Source organism: Crocuta crocuta, unplaced genomic scaffold (assembly GCF_008692635.1).
Source record: "Crocuta crocuta isolate KB4526 unplaced genomic scaffold, BGI_CrCroc_1.0 scaffold586, whole genome shotgun sequence".
Classification (NCBI taxonomy): domain Eukaryota; kingdom Metazoa; phylum Chordata; class Mammalia; order Carnivora; family Hyaenidae; genus Crocuta; species Crocuta crocuta.
Genome location: NW_027532407.1, coordinates 4,494,080 through 4,509,002, shown reverse-complemented (window position 1 = coordinate 4,509,002; position 14,923 = coordinate 4,494,080). Strand labels below are relative to the sequence as shown.

Here is a 14,923-nt window from a genome sequence, read left to right as displayed (position 1 = left end):
GCGAAAGCCCGAGGCAGGGCTGTATCTCATGAATCACAGATCATGACCTGAGCCTAAATCGAGTCGGACGCTTAACAAACTGAGTCAGCCAAGTGTCCTTAAATATATATTTGCCTTTTGATAGACTGAACACTAATTTCTGTTGGCTATATACCCAGGAATGGGATTTCAGAAAGTAGATTTGTACTGAACAGTTTGGGATGTTGCTGGGTTTTAATATTGAAGTGACACTAAATCAGAGAATTGAGCTACCCTAATGAAATGTTATCCAGGGTTTTTATTTATCAGATGAATCAGAAATAAGATGTTACTAAACGTGATTGACTTTTAGACTAGTGGTTCTCAAACTATAGTGTGCTTAAGAATCAGGTGAATGACTTGTTATGAATACAGATTTTCCAAGGCCCATTCCAGACATTCTGACTTTGTAGATGTGACTGGGACCCCAGAATCTGCATTTTTAGACACATCTCCGGTGCATTTTCATTTTGATGCAAATGGTTCATGAATCCCCTTTAAGAAATAGACTATTTATATATGAGTCCTTTAAATTCAATTCTTATGTATTTCATATGAACCATATTTCAGTATTCTGCTTTCTGTGTATAGAAAATGGCAATGTATGGATAACAATTAAATGTGTAATTTCAATTTACTCTTCCGGAGCTTTCATAGCACTTAATTTGTTCTACATATTGCCATATAAGGTTGGTAGAATTGAGGAATTTGAATGATACTTGCAGGCTATGAAATGAAGAGTTTCATGGGGGAAGTCAACTAGAAAGTGATATCTGGATCAACACCTGTGGGAGAGTGAAGGAAGGAGCATTGAGTAGTGGGAGAAGTAGAACTGTCATGTAGTTGCAGTAGGATCCTTCCCTGTCCTGTGGGAGATCTGGAACTAACATGGTCCTTCAGAATTATCCCAAATTGGGTGAAGTGCTAGGACTTTATATCCTTACCGTAATCTCCACTGGCCAGTCATTGAATGTAGGCTGACAATGTGAAGGTGTGACTTTGGGCAAGGAAATGCCAATGAGAGAACTCAGCTGAGAGCTATCAGCAGCCAACACTCCAGCAGTTGGGGCTCTGAAAGGGGAATCTGAACAGCACACACCTATCACTATAGGTTTCACCTGTAGTAACCACTATAAGTGAAACCAGGGTTTTGAATCTTGAGTGCATGAAAGAGAAATGGGACTAGATCATTCAACTACTGCATATCTAGTGCCAAGTGATTTGTTAGGTGCTTGAAGAATGGTGGAGATAAGAAAGGGAAAGATGAGGTTGGTTTTAGATCTGCTGAATTTGGCACTGAGGTAGAAATCTGTAGGTCATTAGAGATAAAGCTCAAATAAAAGATAAGGACTAGACATGATGATGAAATAGTTAAAACTACAAGGGTAACATTTGATATTTAGCAGGTAGGTTAGCTCTTAGGTTATAATTTAGGTAGTCTGAATATTATACTTTGATGATTCAATTTAACAGTTTTATTAGAGTTATGAAGAATCAATTATTCTATATAAAAATGTATTTTGAGGAGGTGTTTTTAATAATAACTTATAAATCACTATCATATATATAATATGTCTCCAATATCTCCAGGTTCTGGGAAGTTCTGGATTGTTTAATAACCATGGACTCCAAATACAGCAGCAGCAACAAAGGAATCTCTCACTACATGAATACATGAGTATGGAATTGTTGCAAGAAGCTGGTGTCTCCATCCCCAAAGGACACGTGGCAAAATCACCAGATGAAGCTTATGCAATTGCCAAAAAATTAGGTACTAACTTAAGAAAAACTTTTGCCACTTTGACATGGGGACTATAACAACTTACTTTTATAAAATATAACAACTTTATTTTTTTTAAATAAATATTACTTAAAAGAGAAGATGGTACTTTGTGATTGTTGACATTCTGAAATTATTATGAGGTTATTAAGAGCTCCCATAGTGCTAGTAACTTAAGAATCCATTGGCATCAGGAATCTAAAGTCCTGTTTTTAGTTGGAATATAATTATGGGGAAGGAAGGTCCGTTTAATATTCTGAAGCTTAAAAGATTGGTGCTTGTGATGATTCTTCAAGGAAATGGTGAGGGATATCTTAGCTGTTTATATGGTTTGATGGGAAAAGTATGGAACCAAAGGGAGGGAAAAAGAAGCTGAGCGCTAGACTGTAAGCCCCGTGAGAGCAGGGTTTCTTTGTCTTGTTTTGTCCACTGATGTATCCCAGACTCTTTGAAGAGTACCTGGCACATAGGTAATCAATAACTGTTGTTATGTTTTAAGTGAATTAAGTATTTGCCCATGTTTATTTGTAGATTCTTTTATTGATAAGAGAAACCTTAATAGTTTTTGTTAATGTAAATTTTGTTAACTTATATTAATCTCTTAATTAAAAAACAAATAATGACTTTAGAAGAAATCCTTCACTTTACAGTTTTAATGATTTAATATGGGGCCATAATCATGATTAATGTACTAGCTGTACACTGCATTTTATTTTTAGCAGTATCTACTATCCCAGCAATTTTATGGAGATGAGCACAATCTCTCTTGTATGTATACTTGATTAATACAGCTTTAAATGTGCTTTGGTGAAGCATCTCTAGGAGAGAGAGAGGCAACATGAGCAGGGGAGGGTCAGACAGAGAGAGGGAGACACAGAATCTGAAATAGGCTCCAGGCTCTGAGCTGGCAGTCAGCACAGAGCCCGACGCGGGGCTCGTACCCACGAACTGCGAGATCATGACCTAAGCGAAAGTCGGACGCTTAACCGACTAAGCCACCCAGGCGCCCCTATTTTATTAGTTTTTTAAGAAGGCTATGGAACATTTAAAAATGTTTAAAATTTTTAAAAAGTTTTACTCATGTTGTACTTGTTTCTAGAATGAGTTTTTCTTTCAAAAGTGAGGGCATATGCAAGTTCAGAAATATATCCTATATTATAAGCTATGTTTTTGAATGAGATGTTGACCTGGAAACATGATTTTTCATTTACAGCTTAATTTTTTTGTTAATCAGAAAAAAATCCTTTTTATTCAGATTATAGGCAAACTTTTTTCTATTCATTGAAAGCCTTGTATAAATTGATAAGTAATTTTGTTGAAATTTTGTTAATGGTGACCTGTAGTTTGAACTTGTGCATGATAAAAGATGTGCTTCAGTTTTGCCCTCAAAACTGTATATTAAGGTCAAGTTTAAAGAAAACTTGTGATTGTACTTTGTATTTCTGTGGTATGTCTTGCAAAGTCTTCTTTCTAATAACTATTCCCTTAAGATTTGATTTTATCTATATGACCTAAACTTTAATTTCTATAGAAGACCCAGCTAAGAAGGAGGGAAAACTTAGAAATGCAATTGATTAAGTATAAGGTTTTCTTATTCTGCTGTTCTGTTCTTAAGGATGACATTTAGACCCTTTGACTTTGTTCTTTTATTTTTGTTAGTCTGATCTCTTGAGAGATGATTTTTTTTGTTTGTTTACCAATTCATTCATTTGTAATAATGCTAAACCATAAAATGTTTTTCATGCCAGTGTTGGCAAGGCCTGATTGATATGTAATGAGGTCAGTAAAAGCTATATTTTCCTATTTCCATATTATTGTAATTGGCTTTTCTGTCTTTTCCATATATTTTCTCATTTAGTCAAAGTTCATTGTTTTGTCAGAAAAAAAATCATGTAGAAACTTTTTCATAAAACAAGTAGGATTTATTTGGATGCCAGTTTCTTGATTTCTTTACTCCTTGTAAAAATTTTTAATGATGCTTAAATGATTAAAGGAAGAAAGAATGATTAATATGTACAGGATATACTATGAGTATTTCTGGCAAGGACTCTGGGACCAGGACTTCTACGAAATAAGGAGCAGGTAGGCAGCTCTGATTTTGAGCCCCTTGGAACAGAATGTATCTTCTTTATCTAGAAAGTATGTTTTTGTCAAATAACACTGCAGATGATGATTACACTGTGGAAGTGTGATTAGTGACTAATGAGGACTTTTAAATTTAGAGGATCAGAAATGCTACTTTTTAAAGACATGTTTAGTAACTACTATGAAGATGTTGAGGACAGTTTTGTCCTTTGTTGGGAGTCATTAATATCAAAGGTACTGATTATGGAATCTAATTGCACAAAATATGGTATAAGGTGCCTTAGAATATGCCTGGTTCTGTCCATCTAGCTAGCAATTCCCAAAGCTGATTTTGGCTACTTTGTTTCTTGAGTTATTGAAAAATTCACAAAAGTATTAATTCCCATTTATTAAAAAGCTCTTAAATCACCAACTGATATAGGGAAATACAGATGCATTTACAAGATAAACTTGCTTCCCCTCAATTCCGTGGGTAGCAAGAGAAGCTGGGTTAGCATGGGGACTGGGGCCACTGAGCCTTACAGCTGGTGACTCCTCCTGCAATAGTCCTGACCTCTTTCCCCAGTATTCCCTTCAAGTTCTGTAATTTTCTGTGTATATCATGATGTGAAAAAAGCTGGAAACACCTGTGCTGGAGGCAAGTTTTGCCTGTTGTGAATAAAATTAGGGATAGAGTAGTTGGAAAGAAATCTAATTCTAGTTTGTTTGTAGAATGTTTTTCCCATATCCATTTTTTTAACGTTTTATTTATTTCTGAGAGAGAGACACACACACACACAGCATGAGCAGAGGAGTTTTAGAGAGAGAGGGAGACACAGAATCTGAAACAGGCTCCAGGCTCTGAGCTGGCAGTCAGCACAGAGCCCGACGCGGGGCTCGAACCCACAAACCGCAGGATCATGACCTGAGCCGAAGTCCGATGTTTCACTGACTGAGCCACCCAGGCGCCCCTCCCATATCCAGTTTTAATGATAGGCCTTTGGTAGACAACTCATTAATTTCATGGTTCTATATTGCCAAGAATAATATCATTTAGGCTTGGGAAGTTTCTCCCTTTTCTAATTTTCCGAGGAACTGTAAAAGCTATGCTTCATAGAGTTTTAAGAGGGGAAACGCTAGTACATAGCTCAGATACAAATACATCTTAGTTCTCTTTCTGTAAATGAATCCGCATCTGCATTGGCTTTCCGTATTTTAAATTACACACAATGTAATTATTGTGCTGCTTGAAAATTGTTCAACCTAGTGAAATTTATGTTGTCTGACTAGTCTTTTTATTCCATATTTTGTTGACCTTTTTTAGAGTACACTTCAATTGCCAAATTATAAGTTTCATTAATAATAGCACTTATATCTGCTACGTATTGTTTAATTGCTTAAACATAAATTAATTTTTACATTTCATGAGGTTAGAAGTTTGAGATGGGTCTTGAGTCCCATTTTTTTCTTTTTTTTCTTTAATTTTGACCCCTTTCATCCATTTTTCCTCTTCCCCACCCCTTACCTCTGGCAACTACCAATCTGTTCTCTGTATCTATGAACTTAGTTGTTTGTTTTTGTTTTGTTTTTTTTCCCCCAATATATAAGTGTTCATATGGAATATGTCTTTCTTTGACTTATTTCGCTTAGCCCTTCAGGTCTATCCATGTTGTTGGAAATGGCAAACTTTCATTCTTTTTTATGCCTGAATACACACACACACACACACACACATATACCATAATTTTTTGACCCATTTCTCCATCGATGAATACTTCGATTGTTTCCATATCTTGGTTGCTGTAAATAGTGCTGCAATCAACATGGGGTACATATATTTTTTTAAGTTAGTGTTTTCATCAGATATATAATACCCAGAAGTGGAATTGCTGGATCATATAGGAGTTCTTTTTTTTTTTTTTAAGATCCATATTTTATTTTTATAAATGTTTATTTATTTTTGAGATCGAGACAGAGAGAGCGTGAGAGCGCACAAGCAGGGAAGTGGCAGAGAAGGAGACACAGAATCTGAAACAGGCTCCAGGCTCTGATCGTCCATACAGAGCCGGACGCAGGGCTCGAACTCACAAACAGAGATCTCTACCTGAGCTGAAGTTAGGCGCTTAACTGGCTGAGCCACCCAAGCACCCCTACTAGTTCTACTTTTAATTGTTTTGAGGAATGCCTTCACTGTTTTCCATAGTGGCGGCACCAGTTCATATTTCCAACAGTGCATGAGTGTTTCCTTTTCTTCCATCCTCACCAACACTTGTTATTCCTAGTTGTTTTGATAATAGCCATTGTAACAGACTTGAGATGATACCTCATTGTGGTTTGATTTGCATTTCCCTGATGACTAGTGATTTTGAGCATCTTTTTGTGTGTTTGTAGGCCATCCGTATGTCTTTGGAAAAATGTATATCCACATCTTCTGCCTATTAATTAGATTCTTTTTCATAATTGAGTTTTATGATTTATTTGTATGTTTTGGATATTAACTCCTTATCAGATACGTGCTTTGCAAATATTTTCTCCCATTCAGTAGGTGGCCTTTTTATTTTGTTAAGGGTTTCCTTCGCTGTGCAGAAATGTTTCAATTTGATGCAGTCCCACTTATTTATTTTTGCTTTTGTTGCTTTTACTTGTGGTGTCACATTAAAAAAAATCATCACCAAGTCTTGTGTCAAAGATCTTGTCACCTATGGTTTCTTCTAGGAGTTTTATGGTTTTTAGATCTTACATTCAAGTCTTTAAAGCACTTCAAGTTAATTTTTGTGTATGGTATAAAATAGTGGTTGAGTTTCATGCTTTTGCACATGGCTGTCCAGGTTTCCGAACACCATTTTTTGAAGAGACTGTCCTTCCCCCATTGTATATTCTTGGTTCCTTTTTGATAAGTTAATTAACCATATATACATGGATTTATTTCTGGACTCCCTATTTTGTTCTATTGTTTTATGTATCTACTTGTATGTCAGTACTATATTATTTTGATTACTGTAGCTTTGTAATATAGTTTGAAATACAGGAGTGTGATGCCTTCACCTTTTTACTTCTTTTGCAAGATTGCTTTGGCTATTTGGCATTGTTTTTGTGGTTCCATACAAATTTTAGAATTGTTTGTTCTATTTCTGTGAAAAATGCCATTAGAATTTTGATAGGGATTGCGTTGAATCTATAGATTGCTGTGGCCATTTTAACTGTATTTATTCCATTCCATGAATATCTTTCCATTTATTTGCATCTTCTTCAGGTTTTCAATCAGTGCCTTACAGTTCAGTGTACAGGTCTTTTATCTCCTTTGTTAAATATATTCCTAGGTATTTTATTCTTTTTGAGGCAGTTGTAAATGGGATTTTAAAAAAATTTCTCTAATAGCTCATTATTAATGTATAGAAATGTAATCAATTTTTGTATTGACTTTATATCCTGCAGTATTAGTGAATTCATTTATTCTAATAGTTCTTTCTAAGTTTATGTATTTTTGAGAGGGAGAAAGCACAAGTTGGGGGAGAATAGAGAGAGAGAGAGAGAAAGAGAGAGAGAGAGAAGTAGACAGAATCTGAAGCAGGTTCCAGGCTCTGAGCTGTCAGCATGGAGCCGGATGTGGGGCTTGAACTCCTGCTTAAGAGACTGAGTCACCCAGGTGCCCCTAGTTCTAATAGTTTTTTGATGGAGTCTTTAGGGTTTTCTGTATATAACACTATGTTAAATGCAAACAATGAGAGTTTTACTTCTTCCTTTCTAATTTGGATGCCTTTTATTTCTTTTTCTTGCCTAATTGCTGTGGATAGAACTATATTGAATTAAAGTGGCAAGAGTGGACATTCTTGTCTTGCTGCTCTTAGGGTTAAAGCTTTCAACTTTTCACTATTGAATAAGATCTTAGCTGTGGGCTTATATATGGCCNTCCAGGCTCTGAGCTGTCAGCATGGAGCCGGATGTGGGGCTTGAACTCCTGCTTAAGAGACTGAGTCACCCAGGTGCCCCTAGTTCTAATAGTTTTTTGATGGAGTCTTTAGGGTTTTCTGTATATAACACTATGTTAAATGCAAACAATGAGAGTTTTACTTCTTCCTTTCTAATTTGGATGCCTTTTATTTCTTTTTCTTGCCTAATTGCTGTGGATAGAACTATATTGAATTAAAGTGGCAAGAGTGGACATTCTTGTCTTGCTGCTCTTAGGGTTAAAGCTTTCAACTTTTCACTATTGAATAAGATCTTAGCTGTGGGCTTATATATGGCCTTTATTATGTTGAAGTATGTTCCTTCTATACCTGCTTTGTGGAGATTTTTACATAAATGGATGTTGAATTTTGCCCTACAAAATCTGCATTTGTTGAGATGATCATATGATTTTTACCCTTCATTTTGTTAATATCACAGTCACTGATTTGTAGATATTTAAATAGCCTTTCATTCCTGGAATAAATCCCATTTGATATTGGTATATGATTTTTTTATGATACTGATTCTTTTAATGTATTGTTGCTTTCAGTTTGCTGATATTTTGTTGAGGATATTTGCATGTATGTTGATGAAGGATATTAGCCTATAATTTTCTTTCCTTTTGGCATCCTTGTCTGATTTGGATATTGGTAATTCTGGCCCTGTAAAGTGAACTGCCAGTGTTTTCTTTCACATTTTTGGAAGAGTTTGAGAAGGATTGGTATTCTTCTGTTAATGTTGGTAGAATTCACCAATAAAGCCATCTGGTCCTCGACTTTGATTTATTGGAAGGTGTTTGATTACTGATTCAATACCAGTAATCTGTTCAGATTTTCTGTTTCTTCATGATCTAATCTTGGTTGTATGTTTCTCGGAATTTATTTCTTCTTGGTTGTCCAGTTTATTGTCATGTATTTGCTCATAATAGTCTCTTTTCTTTTACATTTCTGAGTTATCAGTTGTAATATCTCACCTTTTGTGTCTGATTTTATTTATTTGAGTCCACTCTTTTTCTTTTTTTGGTGAGCCTAGCTGAAAGTTTGTCCATTTTGTTCATCCTTTTGAAGAAGCAGCTCTTATTTTCATTGATCTTTTCCATTGTTTTTTTAGTCTCTATTTCCATTATTTCTGTTCTAACATTTGGTATTTCCTTCCTTCTACTAACTTTAGGTTTTGTTCTTAGTTCCTTGAGGTGCATAGTTAATTTGTTTGAGACTTGTTTCTTAAAATAGGCATTTATTACCGTGAATTCAAACTGCTCTTTCTGCATCCCATAAATTTTCGTGTATTTCCGTTTTGTTTGTCTCAATGTATTTTTTTTTATTTCTTTTTAAATTTTTTTTCTTTGACTCATTGGTAACATGTTGTTTAATCTTTATGTGTTTGTGAATTTTCCAGTTTTCTTCCTTTAATTGATTTCTAGTTTCATACCACTGTGGTTGGAAAAGATGCTTGATATGATTTCAGCCCTCTTAAATTATTAAGACTTCTTTTGTGATTTACCATATGATCTGTCCTGGAGTATGTTCCATGTGCACTTGAGAAAAATATATATTGTTGCTTTTGGATGGAATGTCATCCAATATATATATACATATATATTTAAATATATTTATAATATATTTAATAAATGTATAAATAAATATAAATATAAATAAATATATGTGTGTATCTATCTACCTACATATCTATATATATAGATCTACATATGCATATATATTAGACCATGCTTGAATTTGTTATTTAAGGCCTATATTTGCTTATTGGTTTTTCTGCCTGGATGATCTATCCATTGATGTAAGTGAGTGTTAAAGCCCCCTACTATTATTGTATTACTGTCTGTTTCCCCCTTTGGGTCTGTTAAGATTTGCTTTATATATTTAGGTGTCTCTGTTGGGTGCATAAATATTTACAAATGATATATCATCTTGTTGGATTGACCCCACTATCATTATGTAACACCTTTCTTTGTCTCTTGTTACAGTCTTTGTTATAAAGTTGATTTTGTCTGAAATAAGTATAGCTACTCTGGCTTTGTTTTGGNAGAACTATATTGAATTAAAGTGGCAAGAGTGGACATTCTTGTCTTGCTGATCTTAGGGTTAAAGCTTTCAACTTTTCATTATTGAATAAGATCTTAGCTGTGGGCTTATCNCTTGTTGGATTGACCCCACTATCATTATGTAACACCTTTCTTTGTCTCTTGTTACAGTCTTTGTTATAAAGTTGATTTTGTCTGAAATAAGTATAGCTACTCTGGCTTTGTTTTGGTTTCTATTTGTGTGGAATATCTTTTTTCATCCTTTCACTTTCACAATGTTCATTTCCTTCAATCTAAAGGGAGTCTCTTACAGGCACATGTATGAGTCTTATTTTTTAATTTATTTAGCCACTCATGTCTTAGACCTAGTGTTTAGGATTCTAGTATAATTAAGATGGAATTTCTGTCTGGTTGAATAAACATGTACACAGGTTGCCAATTAAGGAATGCCAGCCTGGTGGGGGGACATTAGAAGTCAATAGCGCTTTGCCTTCTTTTTTCTTCTTCCCAGTGTTTTATTAGATGACTGTATAGAAGAACGCTTAAAACAATTTGTCAATAACTGAAGCTAGGACGGATAGTGAATATATTTTTTTAAAATCTTGGAATCCATAAAAGCTCTTGTCTAACTAGAGCAAAGAGCCAAATCTAATAAGACTGTAAGCTCTCTAAGGGCAGTGTAGATCCCTTTTGATCATTGTTGTATCTACAGCTCCAGCATAGTAACTGATATATAGGTGTAATTGTTAAATGAATTAATGGAATTGAATAAAATCTTGTTTCAATCAGTTGTCCTCAGATGTCTCTTGTAATCCTTCTCTTTATCTTGATAATTGATGAAACTGCATTGTTTTTTTCCTTTTCTTTTGTTGTGAAAGACTTTTATAGAAGGAACTTTTGAAGAATCATCTCTGTCCTTAAGGAATTTATATTCTTAAAGAAAGGAAGTGCCAACTTCCTTTCTTCCTTGAGGGAGGAGCCTTCTGTCTTATAAAATGTTTTTGAAAAAGAGCTTTATTACTCGAATAGGTCAGTATTTTAAGTCCTCAGTTTAATGTTAGGAGTACTTGAATTTAGCCCAGCAAAGCATCATTTTAACTATTCACCATTTTTACATTATATTTACACTGTTGGGATTACATTTATCCTCTTTGGATGTAAATGAGTATTTCTAAAGTACCAGAAAACCAGGACTTGGCAGGTAACTGGAAAAAGGTAAAATGACTAGTGGCTGGTTCTTTTAGTTTGAGCATGAATTGTGAAATTTGTCATTGTCCCTGAGGCTACCTGTTGTCTTCTCAGTAGGAAATTTATTGTTAGTTTTAAGGAAATTTCTTAAGTTTTCTCTAATTTTTATCTAATATGTTTCACTTGGGAATGAATGGTGGGGACTGTGACAGATAAAAAAGGGTCTATCTTGTGTAAACAAGGCACTTCTAATCAGCTTTCATTGCAGGGCTGAGTATTTCCAGTTCTGAGTTTTTTATTTTTTTTAATGTTTATTCATTTTTTAAGAGACAGAGCATGAGCAGGGGAGGGGCAGAGAGAGAGAATCTGAAGCAGGCTCCAGGCTCTGAGCTGTCAGCACAGAGCCCGATTCGGGGCTTGAATTCACAAATTGCGAGATCATGACCTGATCCAAAGTCGGTCAGTTAACTGACTGAGTCATCCAGGTGCCCCCAGTTTTGAGTTTTTTAAAGAGCAGTGGAAAATATAGATTTTTTACAAATTCTTTTCATTTTTTTAAATGTTTATTTTTGAGAGTGTGAGCGCTGTTGGGGAGGGGCAGAGAGAGAGGGAAACAGGATCGAAAGCAGGCTCTGCTGACAACAGAGAGCCCCATGCAGGGCTTGAACTCATGAACTGTGAGATCATGAACCTGAGCTGAAGTTGGATGCTTAATTGAGCCACCCAGGTGCCCCAAATTCGTTCCACCTTTAAACGTTCTTTTATTCAACATTCAGAAAATATATGTTAGGAACCTTCCCAGGAGCTTGAGAATATCAATAACCACAGCAAAGATTCTATCTTTCTGGTCCATATTCTCGTGGGTGAGCAAAACAATAAATGATAAACATGAGAAAATTACGTATTATGTTTGAAGGTGATGAATTCTATGGGGAAAAAAGTGCAGGGTAAGAGGGATTGGTCACAGGTAGCAGATTGTAGGATTAAGTAGAGTGATCAGAATACGCATCATGGGCAATGATATGTAAGAAGAAAAAACTTGAAGGGAATGAGGACCTTTCTCAAATGGATATGGGTGTCTTCTGGTATCTGAAGTAGAGCATTCTTGTGAAACTTTTTGTAAGCCAAAATGGCATAAAGCAAGAGAGCAATTACCAACAATTTATATGGAAACATTTTCAAGCATTCCCAGATCCAATAAATGACCCCTCCTAGGCTTTTCTGATACCTTAGAACACATCTTGTTAACAAAGATGCACAAAATGAGTCAAGATAAAGCACAGATGCTCAGACACAGTTCAAAGCTATGGTGGCTTGACGCTGAGGCACTGAGTGTAGTTCCCGGGTAAGGAGCATGGTGGGGCCACTCTTGCAGCTTGGGGTGTATGCTCCCTCTGTAACGGTTCTCTGCAAAACAAGCACTGAACACAGTTCTTATAGAAGTGAAAATCATTTTCAGATTTCTTTTGGTTAGTGAAAACATGCTGATGTAGGTCTTCCGTAAAAGCAAAGTGGCGTAATGCAAACTTGTGAAATGCAGGGGATTCCTGTACTTGGATGACTAATATTCATGGTGGCAGGAGCATTAGAGACAAGTCCTGTAGGCAGGAGCATGCCTGGAAACAGTGGAGACTAGTATAGCTGGAGTGGAGTGAGCAATGGGAAGGTTATAGGAAGAGTACTGGGAGATTCTATAGGACCTTGTAGGCCATTGTAAGGAGTATGAATTTTACTCTGAGTAAAATGGACATGGCAAATTTTAAGTAGAGGAGGGATGTGCTCACTTTGCTGCTCTGAGGATATTCTGTAAGGGACAAGGGTAATCTAGGTGAGATATAATGGTGGCTGGGACCAGATCCAAATGAAGTGCTGAGGAGCGGTCAAGATTCTGCATAAATTTTGAAGATAGATTCAGTATGATTTCCTGACTGAGTGGATATGGAGTGTGAGAAAGAGGGTACTTTTAAATACTGCCTTGACTGACTCACAGGGCCATCTTCTGACTTCTAAATGTAGACTCATTTATGTCATTAATTTTCTAAATATTCTTTTGTAATAGTTAAGTGTAAACTTTTAAGTCATTTCTTACTGGTTTTATCATAAACCGTATTTGTTGCCTCTTTGGCTTGGTTGCTTTATCTGATTAGGTGGGAGTCCCCTCTCATTCTGCATGGTGTGGACATGGATTGATGGGTGGTTATATCCCAGGGACTGCTTTGGGCTTATGACGAATAAGAATAAAACAGTGTCCCTAACCCTGACATCAAAGCTTTTTATTTTGCCATAATGTAATACTAGTGTTTTGCTGTTAGTATAAGCAAAATGCTGTAAGACGGAAAATGAGCAGGTTCTGAAATTCTACCTGTCTGGGGAGACAGAGAATGCCCCTCTAAGAGCTATAGCCCTGGATCATGAATGATGTGTGTGGTACCGAGGCTGTATAGCTGGTTTGCTAATTTTCTTCAGCACTTTAGAAAGAGGAAGATAAAAGAGACATCAATCTACCCGTTAAGAAAAATTAAGAGTATGTATGTTAAAAAAAATTGTATGTTATAAACATAACTCCCCTGAATCTTGATAAATATAATTCCTGTTACTCCTCATAACAGTATAGCTCAAGAATGTATTTTAACAGGTCTTTCTGTTAGAGGAACAGTGTAACTTGGTGTCAAAACTGGTACTTTCCCCTTAAGTCATGGTGTATTTCTGCTCAAAGTATCATTTTTAACTCAAGTTTTCACAGAATAGCAATTTTACATGTGAGTAGAAAGGGAAGGACATGTTGGGAAGATGTTTGACTCTCAATTTTATACTTTAATTACTTTCCAAAGCACTTAGATATTTAGTGTTACGGAAAAGGAAAATTATTTTCAGTATTCTTTAAGAAATGGTGTCATATGAGTGGCTAATTTTTTTAAGTTGTGGATCTTTAGATGATGGATGTTTTAATGTTCTAATCTAGAAAATTCATACATGTGAAATACTTCATTTTTTGACACTATGGGTAAATGAGACTACTACATTATTTTAATAACATCACTTAATATGTATGCTTAATAACAAACTATTGTCTTGCATGCTGTTCCACACTGCTTACCTAATAGAAGTGTTTTTCTCCTAGGTTCAAAAGATGTTGTGATAAAGGCACAGGTTTTAGCTGGTGGTAGAGGAAAAGGAACATTTGAGAGTGGCCTCAAAGGAGGAGTGAAGATAGTTTTCTCGTAAGTCATGTTTTTTAAAGAAAAATCAGTATTAAAGAAAAAAATGCATTGTAAAAATTACCCCTTATTATTGAACCGATAAAAATCCTGAAACTTGAATATTAAATGAGATAATATTTTGGCTATCATGTGCTTTTGTTTTCCTCAGTTGGAGGAGAAAAGAATTTGAGTTCTTTTTCTTATTTCAGTCCAGAAGAAGCAAAAGCTGTTTCTTCACAAATGATTGGGAAGAAGTTGTTTACCAAGCAAACGGGAGAAAAGGGCAGAATATGCAATCAAGTATTGGTTTGTGAGCGAAAATATCCCCGGAGAGAATACTACTTTGCAATAACAATGGAAAGGTCATTTCAAGTGAGTAATTGTAGACATGATACCTTTAGGATGATTTTATTACATTCAGTTTCAAAAGTTGATTATTTCTGTTTGTATGGGAAGGATGAAGAAGGTATAATTTATTTATATCTATCATGAGCACAATATTTATTTTTGTGTCATTTAAAAAAACGTGGTTAGGGGCGCCTGGGTGGCTTAGTCGGTTAAGCGTCCGACTTTCGCTTAGGTCATGATCTCACGGTTCGTGGGTTCAAGCCCCGCGTCAGGCTCTGTGCTGACTGCCAGCTCGGAGCCTGGAGCCTGTTTCAGTCTGTGACTCCCTCTCTCTCT

At 35.7% G+C, this 14,923-nt stretch overlaps 1 protein-coding gene across 1 annotated transcript in view; it reads left to right on the top strand.

Moving 5' to 3' along the window:
- SUCLA2 (succinate-CoA ligase ADP-forming subunit beta) overlaps positions 1-14,923 on the top strand; it is a 42,302-nt gene that overhangs the window by 3,358 nt on the left and 24,021 nt on the right. Inside the window, exons 2-4 of the mRNA XM_077778795.1 lie at positions 1,609-1,789; positions 14,161-14,260; positions 14,449-14,611. Coding sequence (XP_077634921.1) covers positions 1,609-1,789; positions 14,161-14,260; positions 14,449-14,611 — 444 coding nt within the window. The remainder of the gene's footprint in view (positions 1-1,608; positions 1,790-14,160; positions 14,261-14,448; positions 14,612-14,923) is intronic.